Source organism: Lepus europaeus, chromosome 19, assembly GCF_033115175.1.
Source record: "Lepus europaeus isolate LE1 chromosome 19, mLepTim1.pri, whole genome shotgun sequence".
NCBI classification, from domain to species: Eukaryota; Metazoa; Chordata; class Mammalia; order Lagomorpha; family Leporidae; genus Lepus; species Lepus europaeus.
The window spans coordinates 6,547,974-6,568,125 of NC_084845.1; the positions used below are offsets into that span (position 1 = coordinate 6,547,974).

General features: G+C 67.2%; 2 protein-coding genes across 3 annotated transcripts; one reads left to right on the top strand and one right to left on the bottom strand.

The window, feature by feature from the left end:
- Positions 1–46: 46 nt before the first annotated feature.
- On the bottom strand, positions 47–14,710 carry ALDH16A1 (aldehyde dehydrogenase 16 family member A1). Its single transcript, XM_062176304.1, has 17 exons — positions 14,478–14,710; positions 10,903–11,005; positions 10,508–10,634; positions 9,859–10,037; positions 9,695–9,772; positions 6,622–6,803; positions 6,389–6,541; positions 5,938–6,123; positions 5,720–5,815; positions 5,470–5,606; positions 5,229–5,334; positions 5,015–5,145; positions 4,601–4,768; positions 4,249–4,450; positions 952–1,137; positions 704–826; positions 47–278 (listed from the first exon to the last, which is right to left on the bottom strand). The coding sequence occupies exons 1-17, from the start codon at positions 14,565–14,567 to the stop codon at positions 117–119; spliced, it is 2,409 nt and encodes an 802-aa protein (XP_062032288.1). The 5' UTR covers positions 14,568–14,710; the 3' UTR covers positions 47–116.
- Positions 14,711–14,723: 13 nt separating this feature from the next.
- PIH1D1 (PIH1 domain containing 1) lies at positions 14,724–18,346 on the top strand. Of its 2 annotated transcripts, none has more exons than XM_062176323.1 (10): positions 14,724–14,810; positions 15,389–15,482; positions 15,719–15,785; positions 15,979–16,161; positions 16,658–16,719; positions 16,804–16,885; positions 17,067–17,196; positions 17,395–17,470; positions 18,014–18,157; positions 18,241–18,346. In XM_062176323.1, the coding sequence occupies exons 2-10, from the start codon at positions 15,393–15,395 to the stop codon at positions 18,280–18,282; spliced, it is 876 nt and encodes a 291-aa protein (XP_062032307.1). In that variant the 5' UTR covers positions 14,724–14,810; positions 15,389–15,392; the 3' UTR covers positions 18,283–18,346. The 2 variants fall into 2 exon arrangements, with proteins under 2 accessions (XP_062032307.1, XP_062032306.1); XM_062176322.1 differs by lacking the exon at positions 14,724–14,810 and adding an exon at positions 14,817–15,075.
- The last annotated feature ends 1,806 nt before the right edge of the window (positions 18,347–20,152 follow it).

A 20,152-nucleotide genomic window follows, 5' to 3' on the forward strand; every position in this document is an offset into this window, starting at 1 on the left:
AATGGCCTGGACCCGGCCTCCCTCCCCGCACGAGCGCAGCCGGGGTCGGGCAGACATTTATTCGTGGCCTCGGGGGTCACAGCAGTCCCAGGCGTCCAGCCGCTCGGTCGCAGGCGTCAGTCCCCCGCGGGCAGCCACAGGGCCTTGGTCCGCGCGGCCCGCAGCCCCAGCTCCGGGCCCGCGCCCTCGGCCTCCTGGTCCCAGGCCCGTGGGTGGCCCGCGTTTGCCCACACGGCCTTGAGGTTTTCTGCGGAGGCCCACTCGACGAAGCGGGAGCCCTGCGTGGGGGTGGGGGGGAGACGGCGTGGTTGCTAAGCACCTGCTTCCTTAGCAACAAGGGCTGCGACCCAGGAGAGACCCCAAGGCTCTGCCAGCTGGGGCGCGGGGCTCCTGTGGCCAGGGGGGTCTCCTGCCCAGCAGCCACCCACGTTCAGGGGAAGAGGCCCTCGCCTGCACGCACGCTCCCAGGCGCCACCAATACAAGGCTTCGGAGGTGCACCGTGGTCCCCACCTGATACTAGGGTGAGGCCCTCAGCGAGGGGCGGTCGGTCCGCTGAGACCATGTCTTGGGCAGCGACCTCCGAGCCCTGCTCCCACGGCGTTTCTCCCCCACTTAGTTCTCAGGGGGCAGGGCCGCCTGCCCTAACCAGGAGCTTCCCCCCCATCCAAGTTTATGACGCCAGGAGGGAGGGACGAAGGGTACCTGGGCAGATCCGAAATACCACAGGGCCTGGATGTCTTGGTGCAGGGCCAGGCAGCGCGTCAGGTGGTCCCGGTCCCCCATCACCACGTTCACAAGGCCCGCGGGCAGCAGGGTGGCCATATCCTAGGGTTGGGGTCACGGGCTGGTGATGGTGGGGCTGCGAGGGTGGGACCCAAGCCCCTGCAGGTCTCCGGCGCCTCCCGGGGGCTTCTGGGAACAGGGGCGGGCAGGCGGGAAGGCAGTGTTACCTGACAGAGCTCCAGGGCCAACAGGGGACAGGCCCCGCTGGGCACCACGACCACGGCGTTGCCATGGGCCAGGGCGGGGGCCAGCAGGGACACGAAGGCAAGCAGGGGCCACTCTTCCGGGCACACGATGGCCAGCACGCCCAGGGGCTCCCGCAGCCGGAGCACTGGGCCTCTCAGCCCGGCCACCTGCAGGGACAGGATGGGGGGGGGGGAGGGGCCTGATTGCCTTCCTGGCCGGCAACCACATTTTCCTTTTCGTAGTGTGATGCGCGAAAGCACATTACTGTTTGATTCGACGAGTAAACGCCGCCGGCTTAGAAACCCCAGCAGCCAGCTTGGGGAAAGCCGGATGACGTGGCCCGGTCGGCCTGGCCAGGAAGTCTGGGTTACCGCGGGCACAGCAGGCAGCCTGCAGGCCGAGAGGGCCTCCCCCTCGCTAAAACGCCTCCCCCAGGCCCCCGGCGGCCGCGTGGGGGTGCAGAACCACCTGTTCCACGACAAAGCCAAGCCCTCGGCACATTGAAACATCAGACACGCACCTGCCGTTCCTACCTGCCACGTCCTCGTGGGCCCAGCCTCCCTTCTGCACTCAAAACCCCCAGGCGGCCCACGGCTCGCGAGGCCTCGGCCTGCTGCCCTCCTCATCCACCCCTGGATCGTTCATCTTTCCGGAACATTCCCACACCATCTCCTGCCCCTTTCCTCCTCTCGTCTCCATCTTTGCTTACTCCAGAAAAACCCCAATAGCGACAATAACCAGGCAGAGGCTCAGAGCACAGAGCTCTGGCCTGGGCTCCAGCCCCAGCCTGGCCACCCGCCAGCTGCGTGCCCTTCAGACGAGGGCTGCCATTCCCTGTCTTTTTCCTAAAGAATTATTTAATTATTTGAAAGTCAGAGTTATGGAGAGGGAGGGAGGGGGAGAGAGAGAGAAAGGTATCTTCCATCCACTGGTTCACTCCCCAGATGGCTGCAATGGCCAGGCCGGGTCAGGTCAGGAGCCAGGAGCTTCATCAGGGTCTCCCCTGTGGGTGAGACTCGGGCCATATTCCACTGCTTTCCCAGGCCACCAGCAGGGAGCTGGAGTGGAAGTGGAGCAGCTGGGACTCGAACCAGCGCCCGCAGGGGATGCCGGCCCTGCAGGCGGAGGATTAACCCACTGCCCGGCCCTCCGCCTGCCCCACCGGCTTGTTGTGTCTGCGCTGAGCTCGGCCTGCGGGCTGCTTCCTGTGCTCGTGTGTTTTCTCATGAAAGCTTTGCTGAACGTCTGACACTCAGTACCCTGCCTGGCTTCACAGGGAACGCGCACCCTCGTACGGTCACGAACCCCGCTCCCATCTCTCCTGCCCTTTGTCACGCTCGCCGTCCGAGGCAGCCCCTGCTTTCCTCTCTCATGTACTCCGTCACGTCCCATCATGCACTGCCCGACTCCTGTTTACATTTCGTAGGAGTCCTTTAGACACAGAGACACCTGCACTTAAAAACAAAAACCTGGCCCCTCTCCCTTAGCGTAAGTACTTTGGGGTCGCCCACGTGGTGGCTCAGGCCCTCAGAACCACGCCGGCTCAGGTGCTGACGGTGTGGTTCGTTTTCCGAGGCAGTCGTGCCGTTTCCCGCCGACACGTTCGGTCTCAGCGTGAGCCATTCCAGCAGGTGCACACGGCGACTTCCTGGCACGCTTGGATCTGCGTCCCGCTGACGACTACAGATACGGGCGCCGTCTCCTGTGCTGCCCCAAGCAAACGCCTTCTGAGTCCCGGACGGGGTACGAGGACGCCAGGCGCTTCCAGAGCCGACGACCTGCTGCCTTGGCTGCACCTGTGCCCGGGTGCCCCTGGGGCGCGGCCTGAGCCACCAAACCCTCGGCCTCGCCTGCTGCCCACCGCACGCTCACGTCCGCCCGGCGTGCGTACAGCAAACGAAAGGCAGGGAAGCAGTGCCTGGCGTGATGCACTTAGATCCGTCCGGCCTGGCGTGATGCACTTAGATCCGTCCGGCCTGGCGTGATGCACTTAGATCTGTCCGGTCTGGCGTGATGCACTTAGATCCGTCCGTCCGTCTGTTTCTACCCCCATTTTTGTTTGTTTAAAAGGAAGAGATGCCGGCCGGCGCCGCGGCTCACTAGGCTAATCCTCCGCCTTGCGGCGCCGGCACACCGGGTTCTAGTCCTGGTCGGGGCACCGATCCTGTCCCGGTTGCCCCTCTTCCAGGCCAGCTCTCTGCTGTGGCCAGGGAGTACAGTGGAGGATGGCCCAAGTCCTTGGGCCCTGCACCCCATGGGAGACCAGGAGAAGCACCTGGCTCCTGCCATCAGATCAGCGCGGTGCGCCGGCCGCAGCGCGCTACCGCGGCGGCCATTGGAGGGTGAACCAACGGCAAAAGGAAGACCTTTCTCTCTGTCTCTCTCTCACTATCCACTCTGCCTGTCAAAAATAAAAAAAAAAAAAAAAAAAAAGGAAGAGATGCCTTCGCGGCAGCCGTAACTAGTTTTATGGCCCAGGAAAGAACAGGCTGGGTCCCTAACCACAGACTGGAAAACACCGCAGCCGACCCTCTGTGAGTGCACATTCCACCGCTGTGGCTTCAAAAATACCGGGGCCACAGGTGCCTGGCCTCCATCTGACCCCCTGCTGGGGTGCCCGGCTTTGGCCTCGATTCCAGCCTCCTGCCAATGGGCCCCCTGGGAGACAGCAGGTGACGGCTCAAGCGGGTGGGTCCCTGCCACCCACGCGGGAGACCCACGCGGTGTTCCTGGCTCCCAGCCACAGCCTGGTGCAGCCCTGGCCAGCGTGGGCACTTGGGGAGCGAACCAGTGAATGGGAGCTCTGTCTCTCGAATGAAAAAACATTTGCAAACATATTCCGGAAAACCCCGACATCTGCACTGCACACGCAGGCCTTTTGGGTCCTTGTCATTGTCCCCTGTGACTCAGCAGAGCCGCCGCCCAGCCGGCACTTGGGCTGCGTCAGGGGTTATGGGTCTCATGGCAGCGACTGACAGCGTACGGCAGGACGCGCGCGGGCCTATGCAAACGTGACGGCGCTGTTTACAGGGGCTGCAGGATCTGAGGGCTTGGGGGGGGGTCCCCAGAACCAATCCCCTGTGGCTATCAAGGGACAGCGCTGGGTGAGGCAGGCCATGTGCCCACTACACAGGTGAGGAACCGGTGCAGAGGACAGAGATGGCGCCCCTCGCTGGTGATGGTGCCCGTGGAGCTGGGGCTGGATCCCAGCCCGGCTCGCTCCAGACTCTGCTCTGACACCTCCCCCCACCCCCCGCCTGCCCACAGACCCCTGTCACCTGCAAGCTGTGACCCTGGGCCTGGGCCCGGGCCCCCCAGGTCCGGAGTCGCCGCGCGCTCAGCTCCACCTCTGCTTTAGCCGCCTTCAGCCCCACTCCGTGCCTTTCCAGCCTGGACGTCAGGGTGGGCGCCCGGCGCTCCAGCGCAGCCGCCAGGGCCCACAGCATGGCTGCCCGCGCCCCTGGCGACCGGCCCACCCAGCTGCGGGCAGACAACGTGCGTTGGGGAGGGGGTGCGGGGCTCTCCCCAGACACCCGGCTTGTGTCCCTGGCCCCTCAGCCCCGCAGCCCACCAACCGCTGGGAGTCCCGGCTGACCCGCCCTGCGGCCTTCTCCTGTGGGGCCCCCTTACCCGGGGGCAGCCTGGTGAGCGGCCTCCACGGCACCGCGGATGTCCTTGGCCCCGCCCTCAGCCACGTAGCCCTGGAGGCTGCCGTCTGCGCCCTGGATGGGCCTAGAGCTCCGGGCCCCAGGAGCCTGGAAACGGCCCCCCACGAAGAGCCCATAGGGGGGTGCTGGGCTGGAGAAGGGGCAGGTGTGAGGTGGGGGGTCCCGGGGCCTGGGTCTGCCCCACCCCACTGAGTACACACTCAGTTCCCATGAGCCTCTGGGGGGGCAAGCTCCTGCGCCTGTTTCAAGAGCAGCACTGAGACCCATCAGGACCCGGATGCCGGGCTCGGCAGCGCTGCCTCCAGGGAGCCCCCCTCCTGCCCACCCCGCCTCCCGGTCCCACGTCCCCTGACAGCCTGGTCCAGGGACCACTCACCTGGGCCCCGTTTCTGGCCCCGCTGGCAGGGTTGAGGGCACGGTGAGGCCGAAGGTGTCATAGTTCAGGTTCTCAGAGGGGGTGGGCAGCCGGGCGGGGGTCCCCGGGGGCCGCAGGTACTCATACAGGCCCTGTGAGGGGAGGCGTGGTGATGGAGGGGAGTCCAGGTGTCAGGGGGACGCGGGGTGGTGACGGGGGGAGGGGCAGTACTCACATCCGGGCCGCCATGCCAGGAAGACCCGCTCGCCTTGCAGCCGCCCGCGGGCACGCCAGGGTCTCTGAGGCCATGGCTGTTGATCCAGACGGTGCCCACCTGGAGCCTACAGGGGAGGCAGAGACATCAGGCGAGGGCAGAGGGGACCCAGAGAGTAGACGTCGAGGCAGGGGGAGAGTGGGCACTCGGGCCACGCCCACAGGCCGCCCGCCCGCCCTCTGGCCCGGCCGTGCCCGCTGACCCGTGGCCCAGGTCCAGCGCCTGCCCCAGCCTCTCGCTCCACACGCTGCCGCTACCTCCTCGGGGGGTCGCGTTGGCCATGGCCAGGGCCTCCTTGGCTGTGCGGAAAGGGGAGGCCACGACCAGCGGCCATGGGACCTGGAAGGTGTGAGGGGCCCTCAGGGGTCTGGTACCCCACCCCTCAGGGCCCACGGTGGACAAGAACCCAGGTCATGTGGGGAACAGGGCCTCTGGCACCCTCGGGGGCTCACCTCGGCCTGGGCACATGGGGCAGCAGGGGGTAGGCCAGAAACCAAGGTTGGGGGGTAGAACGGGCCGTCCGACGGCACATCGCCGGCCTGGAACACCTGGGGAGGTGGAGCGTGGATCTAGAGGGGTCCCTCCACCCCTCCTCCCCCAGGCCCACCCAGGAGTTACGTCTCCTGGTGGCCCCTCGCCCAGCGCCCCGGCGTCTCTGTCCCCGGCTCACCTGTGCACCCAGGCTCTCGGCCTCGCGCACGTAGCGCTGGGCTAGGTCGCGTGCGGCAGCCCCTCGGGCCCCCATGTCCACGGCCCCGTCCAGCCCTCGGCCGCTCCTCAGCCGCCCCATGCGTGCCTGCAGCCGCCTCAGGGCTTCAGCCCACACCGACTCCTGGATGAGCAGCCGGAGGCCGCCCTGGCAGGAGCAAGGGTGTCGGGTCAGGGGTCACCGCAGGGCCACGGGGTGCAGAGGCCCAAACCCGGGGCGGATGTGGTTCCGAGGGTGAAGACGGAAGTTGGAAAACCAGGGGCAGAGACAGAGCGAGGGACACAGACTGTGCGAGTCCGGGACAGCCGGGGGGCGCGGAGACTCGGAAACGGGAGGTGAGGACCCCTGGGCACAGATATGCCCCCCACCTCAAGGAAGGAAGGAAGGGGACACACGAGCCCCTGGGCCTCACCGGGCTGCGGTCGGACCAGGCCGCGTCCACGACGCCCTCCACGGCCGCGTCCACGTCGGCCGCGTCCGTCACCAGCAGCAGCGACTCCACGCCCAGCGCCAGCCCCAGCGCGACCCCCTCGCCCGCCAGCGTCCGGCGAAGGGCACGTCCTTCCTGGGGGGCGACCGCCAGGGTCAGCAGGGGCACGAATCTCCCGCCCCCTGCCCCTGGCCCACCCCCCCACCCCAAGATACCTCGACAGCTCCGCAGAAGGCCACCTTCTGGACTGCAGGCTGCGCGGCCAGCACGGGCCCCAGGGAGGCGGGGCCGCTGAGCACGTGGAGGATGCCCGGGAAGGAGCCCAGCTCCCCCGCCAGCTGGGCCAGGAGGAGGGGCGTGGGGCAGGCTGGGGGCACGAGGGCCACCACGGTGCAGCCTGGGGGACGGGGCAGCTCAAGGACTGGAGCACAGCCCCAGCCTCCTCCCTCAGACCCAGGGGTCCAGCCCCAGCCTCCTCCCTCAGACCCAGGGGTCCAGCCCCAGCCCTCCTCCCTCAGACACAGGGTCCAGCCCCAGCCTCCTCCCTCAGACCCAGGGGTCCAGCCCCAGCCTCCTCCCTCAGACCCAGGGGTCCAGCCCCAGCCCTCCTCCCTCAGACCCAGGGGTCCAGCCCCAGCCTCCTCCCTCAGACCCAGGGGTCCAGCCCCAGCCCTCCTCCCTCAGACACAGGGTCCAGCCCCAGCCTCCTCCCTCAGACCCAGGGGTCCAGCCCCAGCCTCCTCCCTCAGACCCAGGGGTCCAGCCCCAGCCTCCTCCCTCAGACCCAGGAGTCCAGCCCCAGCCCTCCTCCCTCAGACACAGGGGTCCAGCCCCAGCCTCCTCCCTCAGACCCAGGGGTCCAGCCCCAGCCCCTCCTCCCTCAGACCCAGGGTCCAGCCCCAGCCCTCCTCCCTCAGACCCAGGGGTCCAGCCCCAGCCTCCTCCCTCAGACCCAGGTGTCCAGCCCCAGCCCCTCCTCCCTCAGACCCAGGGGTCCAGCCCTGGCCCCTCCTCCCTCAGACCCAGGGGTCCAGCCCCAGCCTCCTCCCTCAGACCCAGGAGTCCAGCCCCAGCCCCTCCTCCCTCAGACCCAGGGGTCCAGGCCCAGCCTCCTCCCTCAGACCCAGGGGTCCAGCCCCAGCCCCTCTTCCCTCAGACCCAGGGGTCCAGCCTCAGCCCTCCTCCCTCAGACCCAGGGGTCCAGCCCCAGCCTCCTCCCTCAGACCCAGGGGTCCAGCCCCAGCCTCCTCCCTCAGACCCAGGGGTCCAGCCCCAGCCCCTCCTCCCTCAGACCCAGGGGTCCAGCCTCAGCCCTCCTCCCTCAGACCTAGGTGTCCAGCCCCAGCCTCCTCCCTCAGACCCAGGGGTCCAGCCCCAGCCCTCCTCCCTCAGACCCAGGGGTCCAGCCCCAGCCTCCTCCCTCAGACCCAGGGGTCCAGCCCCAGCCTCCTCCCTCAGACCCAGGGGTCCAGCCCCAGCCCCTCCTCCCTCAGACCCAGGGGTCCAGGCCCAGCCTCCTCCCTCAGACCCAGGAGTCCAGCCACAGCCCTCCTCCCTCAGACCCAGGGGTCCAGCCCTGGCCCCTCCTCCCTCAGACCCAGGGGTCCAGCCCCAGCCTCCTCCCTCAGACCCAGGAGTCCAGCCCCAGCCCCTCCTCCCTCAGACCCAGGGGTCCAGCCCCAGCCTCCTCCCTCAGACCCAGGAGTCCAGCCACAGCCCTCCTCCCTCAGACCCAGGGGTCCAGCCCCAGCCCCTCCTCCCTCAGACCCAGGGGTCCAGCCCCAGCCTCCTCCCTCAGACCCAGGAGTCCAGCCACAGCCCTCCTCCCTCAGACCCAGGGGTCCAGCCCCAGCCCCTCCTCCCTCAGACCCAGGGTCCAGCCCCAGCCCTCCTCCCTCAGACCCAGGGGTCCAGCCCCAGCCTCCTCCCTCAGACCCAGGTGTCCAGCCCCAGCCCCTCCTCCCTCAGACCCAGGGGTCCAGCCCCGGCCCCTCCTCCCTCAGACCCAGGGGTCCAGCCCCAGCCTCCTCCCTCAGACCCAGGAGTCCAGCCCCAGCCCCTCCTCCCTCAGACCCAGGGGTCCAGGCCCAGCCTCCTCCCTCAGACCCAGGGGTCCAGCCCCAGCCCCTCCTCCCTCAGACCCAGGGGTCCAGCCTCAGCCCTCCTCCCTCAGACCCAGGGGTCCAGCCCCAGCCTCCTCCCTCAGACCCAGGGGTCCAGCCCCAGCCTCCTCCCTCAGACCCAGGGGTCCAGCCCCAGCCCCTCCTCCCTCAGACCCAGGGGTCCAGCCTCAGCCCTCCTCCCTCAGACCCAGGTGTCCAGCCCCAGCCTCCTCCCTCAGACCCAGGGGTCCAGCCCCAGCCCTCCTCCCTCAGACCCAGGGGTCCAGCCCCAGCCTCCTCCCTCAGACCCAGGGGTCCAGCCCCAGCCTCCTCCCTCAGACCCAGGGGTCCAGCCCCAGCCCCTCCTCCCTCAGACCCAGGGGTCCAGGCCCAGCCTCCTCCCTCAGACCCAGGAGTCCAGCCACAGCCCTCCTCCCTCAGAGCCAGGGGTCCAGCCCTGGCCCCTCCTCCCTCAGACCCAGGGGTCCAGCCCCAGCCTCCTCCCTCAGACCCAGGAGTCCAGCCCCAGCCCCTCCTCCCTCAGACCCAGGGGTCCAGCCCCAGCCTCCTCCCTCAGACCCAGGAGTCCAGCCACAGCCCTCCTCCCTCAGACCCAGGGGTCCAGCCCCAGCCCCTCCTCCCTCAGACCCAGGGGTCCAGCCCCAGCCTCCTCCCTCAGACCCAGGAGTCCAGCCACAGCCCTCCTCCCTCAGACCCAGGGGTCCAGCCCCAGCCCCTCCTCCCTCAGACCCAGGGGTCCAGCCCCAGCCCCTCCTCCCTCAGACCCAGGGGTCCAGCCCCAGCCCCTCCTCCCTCAGACCCAGGGGTCCAGCCCCAGCCCCTCCTCCCTCAGACCCAGGGGTCCAGCCCCAGCCTCCTCCCTCAGACCCAGGGGTCCAGCCCCAGCCTCCTCCCTCAGACCCAGGAGTCCAGCCCCAGCCCCTCCTCCCTCAGACCCAGGGGTCCAGCCCCAGCCTCCTCCCTCAGACCCAGGAGTCCAGCCCCAGCCCTCCTCCCTCAGACCCAGGAGTCCAGCCCCAGCCCCTCCTCCCTCAGACCCAGGAGTCCAGCCCCAGCCCCTCCTCCCTCAGACCCAGGAGTCCAGCCCCAGCCCTCCTCCCTCAGACCCGGGAGCCCAGGCCCCAGCCCTTCCCCCATGGACCTGGGAGCCCAGGCGCCGACTCACCCACAGCCAGGGCAGGGCAAACCCTCCACATCAACTCGAGGAAGGAGAAGGTGGGCGGCAGGATGAGGCCGATCACTCCTGAACGGAAGGAACAAGGGGACTGGGACTGGCTCTGCCGGGTCACACGGGGGAAGAGGGCTGGGCACTGGACTCCAGCTTCTCACCCATGGGCTCCCAGCCTGCCAGTGCCTCCTCCTGGGTGTGTGCCTGGACCGCGTGGTACTGCAGCAGCTGCTGGGCCAGCGACACATCCCCGTCCCGAACCTCTCGCACCGCCCTCCCGGTCACCAGGGATTCCAGGGTCCACAGCAGCCGCTGGTGCTTCTGGAGCATCTTGGCCAGCCTGCACAGAAAGTGCGGGGGATGGTCACTTCCCAGGGCCCTCGGGCCAGGTAAGAGGTCCTAGAGCAGGCCCCTGTACCTGGACTACAATCCCCATGAGCCCCCGGGGCATCCTTACTACTTATAAGGAATAGAAGACACCAAAGACTCATGGGAAATGTAGTTAGGGCCCAAACCCTAAAGGCCTTGGCCACAGGTAAACCCCTGGGCATTGCGTCTTGGCTTCTCTTTGCAATGGAATTGGTAAACGGGAACCACCCCTAGCAAGGACCTGCTGAGACACGGACGCCCTGTGATGGCTGTGGAAGGAGCAGCTTCGTCACTCCCAGCCCCAGTGAGGGAGGGAAGCCCATCTTTTGGCCACGAGAGCCCCAGTTTATGAATGTGAACCTCAGCTGCCCCACCGTCTCCGGCAGGTGCTGGGGAACAGGGTCTCTCCCCACCTGCCGAGACCACACTCGGCAACATCACCTGCTCAGGTGCTGGGCCCGGGCGGCTCCAGGAAGTTTGCTCCAGCTCTCCAGGGAGGTCCTGGCGGCCTCCGCGGCCACACACACATCCTCAGCCTGTGCCAGCAGGCAAGTGGCCAGGTTCTCTCCTGGGTGGGGGGAGGCGGGGACCCAGAGCGGGAGGAGAGCCGAGGGGGCCCACGTCAGAAGTGGGGGGCTGAGACTCGGGGAGCCCAGCCTGGTCCCCCGCCCCCACCAGGGGCACAGCTCCGACCGCTTCCCGAGAGCAAGGCAGGGATGTTGCTAGACTTCAGGAGTCTCCATGGGGGGGGACCCGCCATCAGGATGTTAGCAGGACCGCCCGGAAATCCCCGCCCCCTACCCGCACAGTGCTCCCTCCCAGGGGCCACCTCATACCTGTCACTGGATCCTGGCAGGGCACGGAACTCCTGTGTTCTGGCTTTAACCACTTCCCATCTACATAGTGGCCCAAGTGCCGGTCCTGCGTGTCCAGCCAGGCCTGGGGGAGGGGAAGACGACTTGGAAAAGGGTCTGGAACGTGGGGCAGCTCAGGGCCTACCCAGAGTCCTCTGGGAACGCACACCTGTCCCCTTTGCCCCGTCAGCTAATTCTCTTCTTCCTCCTGCCTTCCCCTCGTCCTGGTAAAATACCCATCAGCTGAAATTTGCCCCTCTCACCGTGTGAAGGTGTACAATCCAGTGGCACTGAAACACGCACGGAGCCACCAGCACTGTCAGGTTCTAGAACACGGTCGTCACCCCCAGAGGGGGCCCTGTGCCCACTCCCCGCCTCTTCCCACTCCCTGACAACCGCTCGTCCGCTCTCTGTCCCTAGGGCGCGGCCTATGCGGGACGTTCCTGTAAATAAAGTCACACACTACGGTCAAGGTGTCCGGGTGCTGTCCCAGGTGGCAGGTCCACTTCCACTCACGGGTGAACACCAGGCACCACGTGGACACGCTGGGCTGCTCAGCCAGGATCGCGCGAGGGACACTGGGTGGCTTCTGTGTTTGGGCCATGCTGCTATGAAAATTCGCGTACAGAACCTTGGCCGAACGCACTTCCAGATCTTTTGGGCTGCAGCTAAGAAGTGGATTTGTGGCCGGCGCCGTGGCTCAACAGGCTAATCCTCCGCCTTGTGGCGCCGGCACACCAGGTTCTAGTCCCGGTCGGGGCGCCGGTGGCCATTGGAGGGTGAACCAACGGCTAAGGAAGACCTTTCTCTCTGTCTCTCTCTCTCTCTCTCTCACTGTCCACTCTGCCTGTCAAAAAGAAAAAGAAGTGGATTTGCTGGGCCAGATGGCGACCTGTCTGGCTGACCGCTGCTTTCCACAGCGCCTGCACCGCTCACGGTCCCATCGGCAACACAGGAGGGTAAGACTGATTGATTGATTTGAAAGGCAGAGTTAGAGGGAGGGAGGGAGGAGATTGGTCCCATCTGATGGTTCTCTCCAAGTACTGGGAGCCGACTCAGTCAAGGTGAGGGGCAGGGACCCAAGCACTTCGGCCACCCCAGGGTGTGCACAGGCAGGAGGCTGGGATGGGGGCAGAGCTGGGACTCTGATCCGGGATGTGGGCACGGGCATCGGCCAACGCCCTGCACCTGTACTGGTAATGTACTGCGTCACCCTCGTGTCTGCTCCACGTTCCTTTCTTCCACCGCTCACGTGTTCCCTGTCGCTAAATCCAAGACTCACTTTGCACCTTCCCCTACAAACTCTCGTCTCGGCACCCCGGAGCCCTGTGTTCCTGCCTTGTCCTCCTACCTGGCCCACTGGCCCTTGTCTTTTTTCTCTTTAAAGGAAAACAGTCACCCCTAAGTGCCAGATACAAATGTCCCCGGGCACAAAGAGGCATTTTAGAAATAGGGACACGCGGACATGCGCTGGACATGAGAGGGCACGGACCCATCACCGGGAGTGCCCCCAGGGAGTTATGTAACAGGGTTAGTCCTTGTCTGTTACAAATAAGAACTCAACTGTTTACCGGAAAATGACGCCACAGCTGGGATTTGTTAAATTAAAAAGAAAAAAAAAAGGGAGACGAGAGCAGAGGGGACGACACCGGGCCAATCGCTGATGGCCATTTCAGTTGCAGGATGGGTTAACGGAAGTTCCTCATAAACACCACTCGCTCTGTGGAAACTGAAAAGTTTCAGCCCCCCACCCCCAAAAAACAACCCCTCCAAAGAATGTGCACAGGGCCCTGGCGAGGGCGTAAGTGGGAGAGGCTGGAGGCGCCCGGAGCGCCCGCTCGCTATTGGTTCCAGACGACTTTCGCCAGGAAACTCAAGCCAGAGGTTGCCGAACTTCGGAAAGTTTCGTTCTTTTTCAAGAAAGCTGGGATCCCAGATGTTTACATGGAATTGGTTGTTTACCAATTCGCATTTTTTTTTTTTTTGACAGGCAGAGCGGACAGTGAGAGAGAGAGAGAGAGAGAGAGAGAGAGAGAGAAAGGTCTTCCTTTTCCGTTGGTTCACCCTCCAATGGCCGCCACGGCCGGCGCACCGCGCTGATCTGAAGCCAGGAGCCAGGTGTTCTCCTGGTCTCCCATGGGGTGCAGGGCCCAAGCACTTGGGCCATCCTCCACTGCACTCCCGGGCCACAGCAGAGAGCTGGCCTGGAAGAGGGGCAACCGGGACAGAATCCGGCGCCCCGACCGGGACTAGAACCCGGTGTGCCGGCACCGCAGGCAGAGGATTAGCCTAGTGAGCCAAGGCGGTGGCCGCTAATTCGCATTTTCAAAACCGAAGTTCAGGCCAAAGGAAGCATGGTTTTTGGTGGGGTCTGGCTGGTGGGGCGAGACCTCTGCCATTGCGGGAAGGAACAACGGTCTGTGTCCAGCGGGAGCCTGGCCGTGGGCGCACTTCCCTCTCCGGCCCCGCAGTCACCTGCTCTCCGGGGTCCAGGGATTCAGAGATCCTGCGCAGCACACAGGAGCCATCGAAGCCACGGGAGACACATCAGTGACACCGCGGCCCTCTCAGGGCCTCCCGCGGGCAAAGCCCAGACCCTCACCCCAGGCCCACCCTGCCCACAGGGCAACTTCCTGTGGCGACTCGCAGGTGCCCGAGGTGCAGCGGCCCCACGTCTCACTCTCCTCAACCTCACCAGACTCTGGGCTCGGCTCTTCCCGGGCGCACCGTGCGGGGACGGCCACCCAGTCCCCGGGCCAGGCCCCGGACCAGGCCCCGGACCCCGTTCCTGCAGCTCCTCGGCCTCACCCGGGCCACCCCTGCCCCCGGGGCCCATAAGCAGCCCTAGCTCTTCTTGCCTGGGCGCTGGAGGGCCCGGCGAGACCTGGAGCCCCACGAGGGACTTCTAGAACATTCGAGGCAGGTGCTGCGCCACGGGAGGACCCCGGGACCCCCAGGGGCTCATGTGGATCCCAACGATCAGGCCCAGCTTGTCTTCCTCAGCTTGCAGGGCGAGGCCTGGCTCCACCAGGCCTGACCCCGATCCGCCCACAGCCCCCACGCGGACCGGAGGCCGCTTTGCCAAGCCCGGCACATTGCAAAATCAACGCCCGCCTCCCCCCACAGCCCGGGCGTCAGCACTGGCGGCCCGGCCCGGGGCACGCGGGGGTCCTGCGACACAGCGCCCCCCGCCCGGGCCCGGGGGGTCCGCTGCACGGAGCCCGCAGGGAGCCCCGGGACGTCCTGGGCAGCCGTGGAAGTCCACGGGGCGGAGGGTCACGGGAGCCCCAGGGGCTTTCCGCCATCGGGGGTTCCGAGGCGACGCCGCGGGAAGGAGCCAGACAAGCCCAGGGACCCTGGGCGCGGGCTGGACGGCGGCGGGGACGCCCACCAGCGCCCCGCCAGCGTGCCCGCCAGCTCCGGGCCCGGCGCCATCCCGCCGCGGGCGCCCAGGGAGCCCCGGGGGGCGGAGCCGCAGCGCGGCCGCGGTGGCTGACGGGACGCCGCCTCGCGACCCCGGGGGACGAGAGGGCCGCGCGGGCCCGCCAGGCCCTCACCAGTGCGCATGCGTGGCTCTCCGGCGCAGGGCCGTACTCCATGGTGGTGAAGATGTCGCAGGCGCGGGGTCTTCCGCGCGTGGCGGCCATCGCCCGCCCGGACCGCTTGGCACGGAGGACCGCGGGGCACTCCGCCCCCGGGAACCTCGAGGTCCGAAGGGCAGCACCGCCCTCTCCAGCCCTTAGGGGCGGACCCGACGAGAACGGAGCGATGCTACGGGAAAATAGGGCGCAGGCCCCGCCCACGTCCCCGCCTTAGGCCCGGGTGACCCCGCCTACCACCCGCGCTGGGAAAGGGGTTGGAGCATGCGTACTCCGTAAAGCGGGGCGCAGGTGAGGGCGGGGAATGCCAGCGGCTTGAGGATAGATAGGGGGCTTCGGATTTAGAAGGGTGGCCGCCTTGTTTGTATAGGACATAGTGCAGCTTTTAGTCCGAAGTACATCTACTTGGGACGAAGCCTCAGTTCAAAGATCAGAGGGAGTCTTCCAGGATTGCCGTTGAGATTAAGGTTCAAAGGCGTGGCGGCCCTGAGTGGAGTGTGGCTGTGATCGATACAGGAAGTGTGGCATTTGGCTCGCGTTCGCGCGCTCTCTCAGGGTTAGTTTGGATTGGTTGAGGGAGAGGCGTGTCTTCAGGCTTCGAGCGTGATTGGTGGTTGGGGCGAGGGGCGGGCGTTGGGAGCCGGAAGTGCTGACTGATCGGCTGCCATGGTGACAGAGGGCGGAAGCGGGGCTTTCAGGTGCACTTCCAGCATGCGGGACCGAGAGTGCGCCTACTCGCAAGATGTGGGCTAGACGACAGCCGGGGGATGGCAGCCTCGGGCTGGAGCCTTAGGTTTTCGCCACCCTGTCGGGAGTTCGGATCCCGGGGAGGGTGCCTCTCGTCGAGGGTGCAGAGGTCTCCTCCCCAGGGTCATGGCGGATTCGAAGCTTCTCGCGCCGGAGCTGAGCGAGGCGGAGACGATGGGTGCCGAGACGGCGCGGTTTGAGGAGCTGCTGCTGCAGGTGCGGGCTCCTGGCTCCCTGGGGATTTGAGGGTCTCTCTCTCTCTCTCTCTCTCTTTTTTTTTGTGCTCCCAGATGGGACTACAGATCCCAGAATGCACGAGGGCGCAAACGGGGCTCACGGGAGTTGTAGTTCCTCGGCTCAAAGTTTTGCTGTGCTGGGGAAAAAGTGGGGTTGGGGAGGGTCTTTGGGACCCCCCAGAAGACCCCAGGTCTGGATGTTGTTTTCTGTCACAGGCCTCTAAGGAGCTGCAGCAAGCCCAGACAGCAAGAGCAGAATCTACGCAGATCCAGCCCCAGCCCGGTGAGAAAGACGGGGACCTAGAGAGAGGACCAGAGGGAGAGCAGGCGCAGAGGGAGGAGGGCGCAGGGGGACAGTGACTCAAAGGGAGAGGGCGAGGGAGGGATGTGGAGGGAACGGGCGGAGGCGCAGCCCCAGGGAGGGCCGAGCCAGACAGAGGCCGGTGCAGAGACGGGCCGGACGCTCCTCCCGCCAGGCTTCTGCATCAAGACCAGCTCGCCGGCGGACGGGAAGGTCTTCATCAACATCTGCCACTCGGCCTCCATCCCGCCGCCGGCCGACATGACGGAGGACGAGCTGCTCCGAGTGCTGGAGGAGGACCAAGCCGGCTTCCGCATCCCCATGAGCCTGGGGGAGCCTCACGCCGAGCTCGACGCAAGTCAGTACCGGGGGCGAGCCCGGTCCCCTGGCCGCTGCCCCTCGCCCGCGGCAACTCCCTGGCCTCGCGGGCGCCCGCCCCTTTGCCCGTCCTCCGAGCTGGCTTCAGCCCGGGGCCGGCCGTCTCTGCCCTTCTCCCCCGTCTCCATCGCTCTCTTGCCTGCGCATGCGTTCGGTTTGCTGGTGTCTCCTGTAGCCCTGGGCGGGGCGGAGGTGACAGCTGCCACGCGGGGGGATGTGGCCCTGGAAGGCGTCCTGGAGGAGGCGCTGTATCTGAGAGTGGGGGGGCGAAGGTTCTAGGTGGAGAGATCAGGGGGGCCCTGGCTGGCTTGGACGAGCTGTGAAGGGGGCAGGTCTCTCGGGCTCCTCTCCGGAGGTGGGGCGAGGGTCTCCAGGGCCGGGCCGGGGGTGGGGGGCACTGGGAGGGGCGTGGCCAGACCTCTGTGCCCTGTTATGTCTGGGCCGTGGGGGGTCTCACCCCCCCTCTCTCCCTGCAGAAGGCCAGGGCTGCACCGCCTACGACGTAGCCGTCAACAGCGACTTCTACCGGAGGATGCAGGTGGGGTGGGCGTGGGGCGAGGCCTGGGCAGGGGCCTCTCCCCAGCCCGCCGCCCACTCCTGTCTCCTCCCGCCCTTACCCTAGAACAGCGATTTCCTACGGGAGCTCGTGGTCACCATCGCCAGGGAGGGCCTTGAGGACAAATACAGCCTGCAGCTGAATCCGGGTGAGCGCCTGGGCCTCCGGCCGGAGCGAGGGGCGGATTGGTGCGCAGGCTAGGGTGGGCGGGGCTTCCTAGCCGAGCTGGGGGTGTGGTCAGGCCTCGCAGCGAGGGGGCGGGGCCGAGGCTCTTGGCTGGGCGGGCCCGGGGCGCGAAGGGCACACTCACCTGTGCGTTCTGCCCGCAGAGTGGCGCCTGTTGAAGAACCGGGCTTTCCTGGGCTCGATCTCGCAGCAGAACATCCGCGCCCGGCAGCGGCCCAGGATCCAGGAGCTGGGGAGCCTGTCCGCGCCCACCTCTCCGGGAGCCGAGGGCGGGTGGGCCTCCGGGGGTGCCCTGCCCAACGCGACCCCCTCCGTCTCCCTCCATCTCCCGGCGCTGGGCAGTGTCCTGGGGCTCTGGGAACGGGGGGGGGGGGGGGGACGGACACCTAGGCCGCACGGCCGGCTGGGGGAGGGGCAGCGCTGGCAGGGACTGGGCGGCCGCCCTCACTCCTGGCCCTTGTTCCTCTCCAGCCCTAAGAAGCCTCGCCTGAGTCTCTGGCTGGAAGCCCCTGACCTCCTCCTGGCCGAAATTGACCTCCCCAAGCTGGTGTGCACGCTGGGCGGAGCAGGGCGATGAGGGAGGACAGGCTGGGCGGGGATGAGGGGCCCGGTCGCTGAGGCTCATGACCAGTGTCCTCGCCTGGACCCTGGGCAGGAGAGCCCCGCCCCCTTTGTGAGGATTTGTATTTATTTGAAAGTCAGCGAGCAGGACAGAAAGAGAGAGAGCGAGCTTTTGTATCTGCTGGTTCACTCCCTAAATGGCCACGGTGACTGGGGCTGGGCCAGGCTGAAGCCAGGGGCTGGAGCTCCATCCGGGTCTCCTGCGTGGGTGCAGGGGCCCAAGCACCTGGGCCATCTTCCACTGCTTTTCCCAGGTGCGTTAGCAGGGGGCTGATTGGAAGTGGAGCAGCCGGGCCTCGAACCGGCGCCCGCATGGGATGCTGGCGTCCCAGGCGGCGGGTCTCCCTGCTGTGCCACAGCGCCGGCCCCGCGGGGGCCCTTTAAATGCAGTTTCCAACATGTGGGGCGGTCAGCTGCCCGCGGTGCTGTCCTCGGGTGTTGGTGGGGACTGATGGCACCGTGTCCCCAGGACGGAGCACGGGAGCTGTCGCTGGAGATTGGGGAGAACCGCCTGGTGCTGGGGGGCCCCCAGCAGCTGTACCACCTGGATGCCACCATCCCCCTGCGGATCAGCGCTGCCGAGAGCCGGGCGGCCTTCCACCGCAAGAGGAAGGTGGGGTCGGGGGGCCGGGACGAGGGCGGAGGGGCCGGGCGGGGCCTCCGGGGCCGAATCCTCACTCTGCCCTCTCTCCCCAGCAACTGCTGGTGTCCATGCCCCTGCTGTCCGTGCCCTCCTGACCCGAGGGCGTGCAGAAAGGCCGCTGGCTCTCCTGACGTTGAAATAAAAGGTCTTTGACTCTGCTGTCTGTGGCTGGGAGTGCGTGGGGGAGTCAGAGGCAGAGGGACGCTGGGCTGGGGTCTATCCGAGGGCACTGCCCCAGCTCAGGCCTGCCCCAGTCTCTCCCCGGTTAGTCCTCCCCAGGGCCCCGGAGCTGACCCTGTGCTGGTCACTGTCCGACCATGGATCAGGAACAGGTGCACACCCCTCAGCCGGGCCCCGGAGGCTGTGTGCCCCGGCCACTGTGAGCTCTCACTGGGGCCGGGTGACACGGAGCCGTCTGCCGGCACGCCCCTCCGTCACCCCTGGTGCCTGCTCTCCCCTGCACATCCACCCAGGGCGCCTCTGGGCTGTTCTTGAGCCACCCTTGCCGGTCCCTGACAGGCATGCTTCCCACACTGGGACCTTGTCCTCACCGCCACACCCAGCCCCTCTGGGGCCTCAGTGCCCGCCCCCTGCCTTGGGAGTATTGCTTCCGCCGCTCCCCTCGGATGGAACTGCCCCAACTCTGTACTTAAAGATTTGTTTGAAAGGCAGAGTTGCAGAGAGAAGGGGAGAGAGAGAGAATCTTCCATCTGCTGGTTAACTCCCCAGATGGCCACAGTGGCCAGTCGGGAGCCAGAGCTCCTTCTGATCTCCCGTGTGGGTGCAGGGCCCCTGGGAGTTGGGCTGACTTCCCAGGCACATCAGCAGGGAGCTGGATCGGAAGAGGAGCAGCCGGGACTCGAACCAGCGGCCATATAGGATGCCTGCGTGGCCAGTCCCCAGCCAGACTTTGTACTTTGATTTCTCCTGGCTGAGGTCGAATCCGGACGTGGGGCAGTGAGGGAGTGAGCTGGGCGGAGTCGGTGTGGACGGGAGGCGTCCGGCCTGGGTCTGGCCGGCGGGCCAGCGAGCGTGGGTGCCGTGGCCGCCAGGGGGCGCAGCGCCGCAGCTCCCCTCGCCGGCGCGACGCGTGCGGCGCACAAGGTCCCAGGTCCAGAGACAGTGTGGGCTGGGTCCTCTCCTCGCTCCTCGGTCTCCATGGTGATGGTTCCGGCGGAGGCCCGGGATTTGGCAGCGGCGGGGCCCCCTTCCCACTCCCTCCTCCTCGCCATCTGCTCCACCCTCACACCTGGCCCCGCGCCGCCGCCGCCGCCTCCGCAGCCGGCCGGGGAGGCTGCGGCCACCGGGGGGCGCGTGCGGCCGGCTCCGACTTCCGACCCGGGTGCGCTCGTCCCTCTCGGGGCCGGGGGTCCGGGCGCGCGGCCGGCGCCTCCTCGGGGGCCGGGGGCGTCCCACACGTAGACCAGATAGCGAGTCCCGGAGGGGCCGCCGCGGTCAGAGGCCTCCCGGCGCCCGCCCGCCCGCCGCGCCGTCTGCGCCTCCCGCCCGCTCGTGGGACCCTCATGAAAATTTAATCCCAAATGCATCTGCGGCCCGAAGCGCGCGGTGGAGGGGAGGGAGCGACCACGAGAGAGCACCCGGGAGAGGGGCGGGGAGCCAGGGTTCTACCCCGCAGTGCGCGGGGACACAACGCGGGGGACGGGACGGAGCTCAGAGCGCGGGCAGGCCCCGGGGAACTGGGCAGGGGTCAGGAGGAAAGGCGAGGGGCATGCACGGGGTGGGTGGGTGGGGCACTGGAGGGGAAGGAGGGGTTGGGGCGCAAGGCGTCACCGGGAAGACCCGAGGGAGCGCGCGCGAGCTGGATGAGGGTGACCCGGGCCCGGGGCAGGGATCGCAAGGGCGGGGAGCAGGGGTCAGGGGCGCGGCGGGGGGACACCCAGAGGAAGATGGCACCCTAACGCAGGAGCGTGCAGGAAGGAGAGGAGGGGGATCCAAGCCCGAGAG

Bases quoted from the DNA above. Each gene is read 5' to 3' on its own strand.
- PIH1D1 (XM_062176323.1), top strand. From the start codon at position 15,393: ATGGCGGATTCGAAGCTTCTCGCGCCGGAGCTGAGCGAGGCGGAGACG. The intron at 16,886-17,066 runs GTGAGCGCCTGG...TTCTGCCCGCAG, and splicing joins CAGCCTGCAGCTGAATCCGG to AGTGGCGCCTGTTGAAGAAC. The intron at 17,471-18,013 runs GTGTGCACGCTG...CCGTGTCCCCAG, and splicing joins AAATTGACCTCCCCAAGCTG to GACGGAGCACGGGAGCTGTC.
- ALDH16A1 (XM_062176304.1), bottom strand. From the start codon at position 14,567: ATGGCCGCCACGCGCGGAAGACCCCGCGCCTGCGACATCTTCACCACC. The intron at 6,804-9,694 runs GTGAGTCGGCGC...CCCGTCCCCCAG, and splicing joins TTGCCCTGCCCTGGCTGTGG to GCTGCACCGTGGTGGCCCTC. The intron at 5,607-5,719 runs GTGAGCCCCCGA...CACACCTTCCAG, and splicing joins CCCCATGTGCCCAGGCCGAG to GTCCCATGGCCGCTGGTCGT.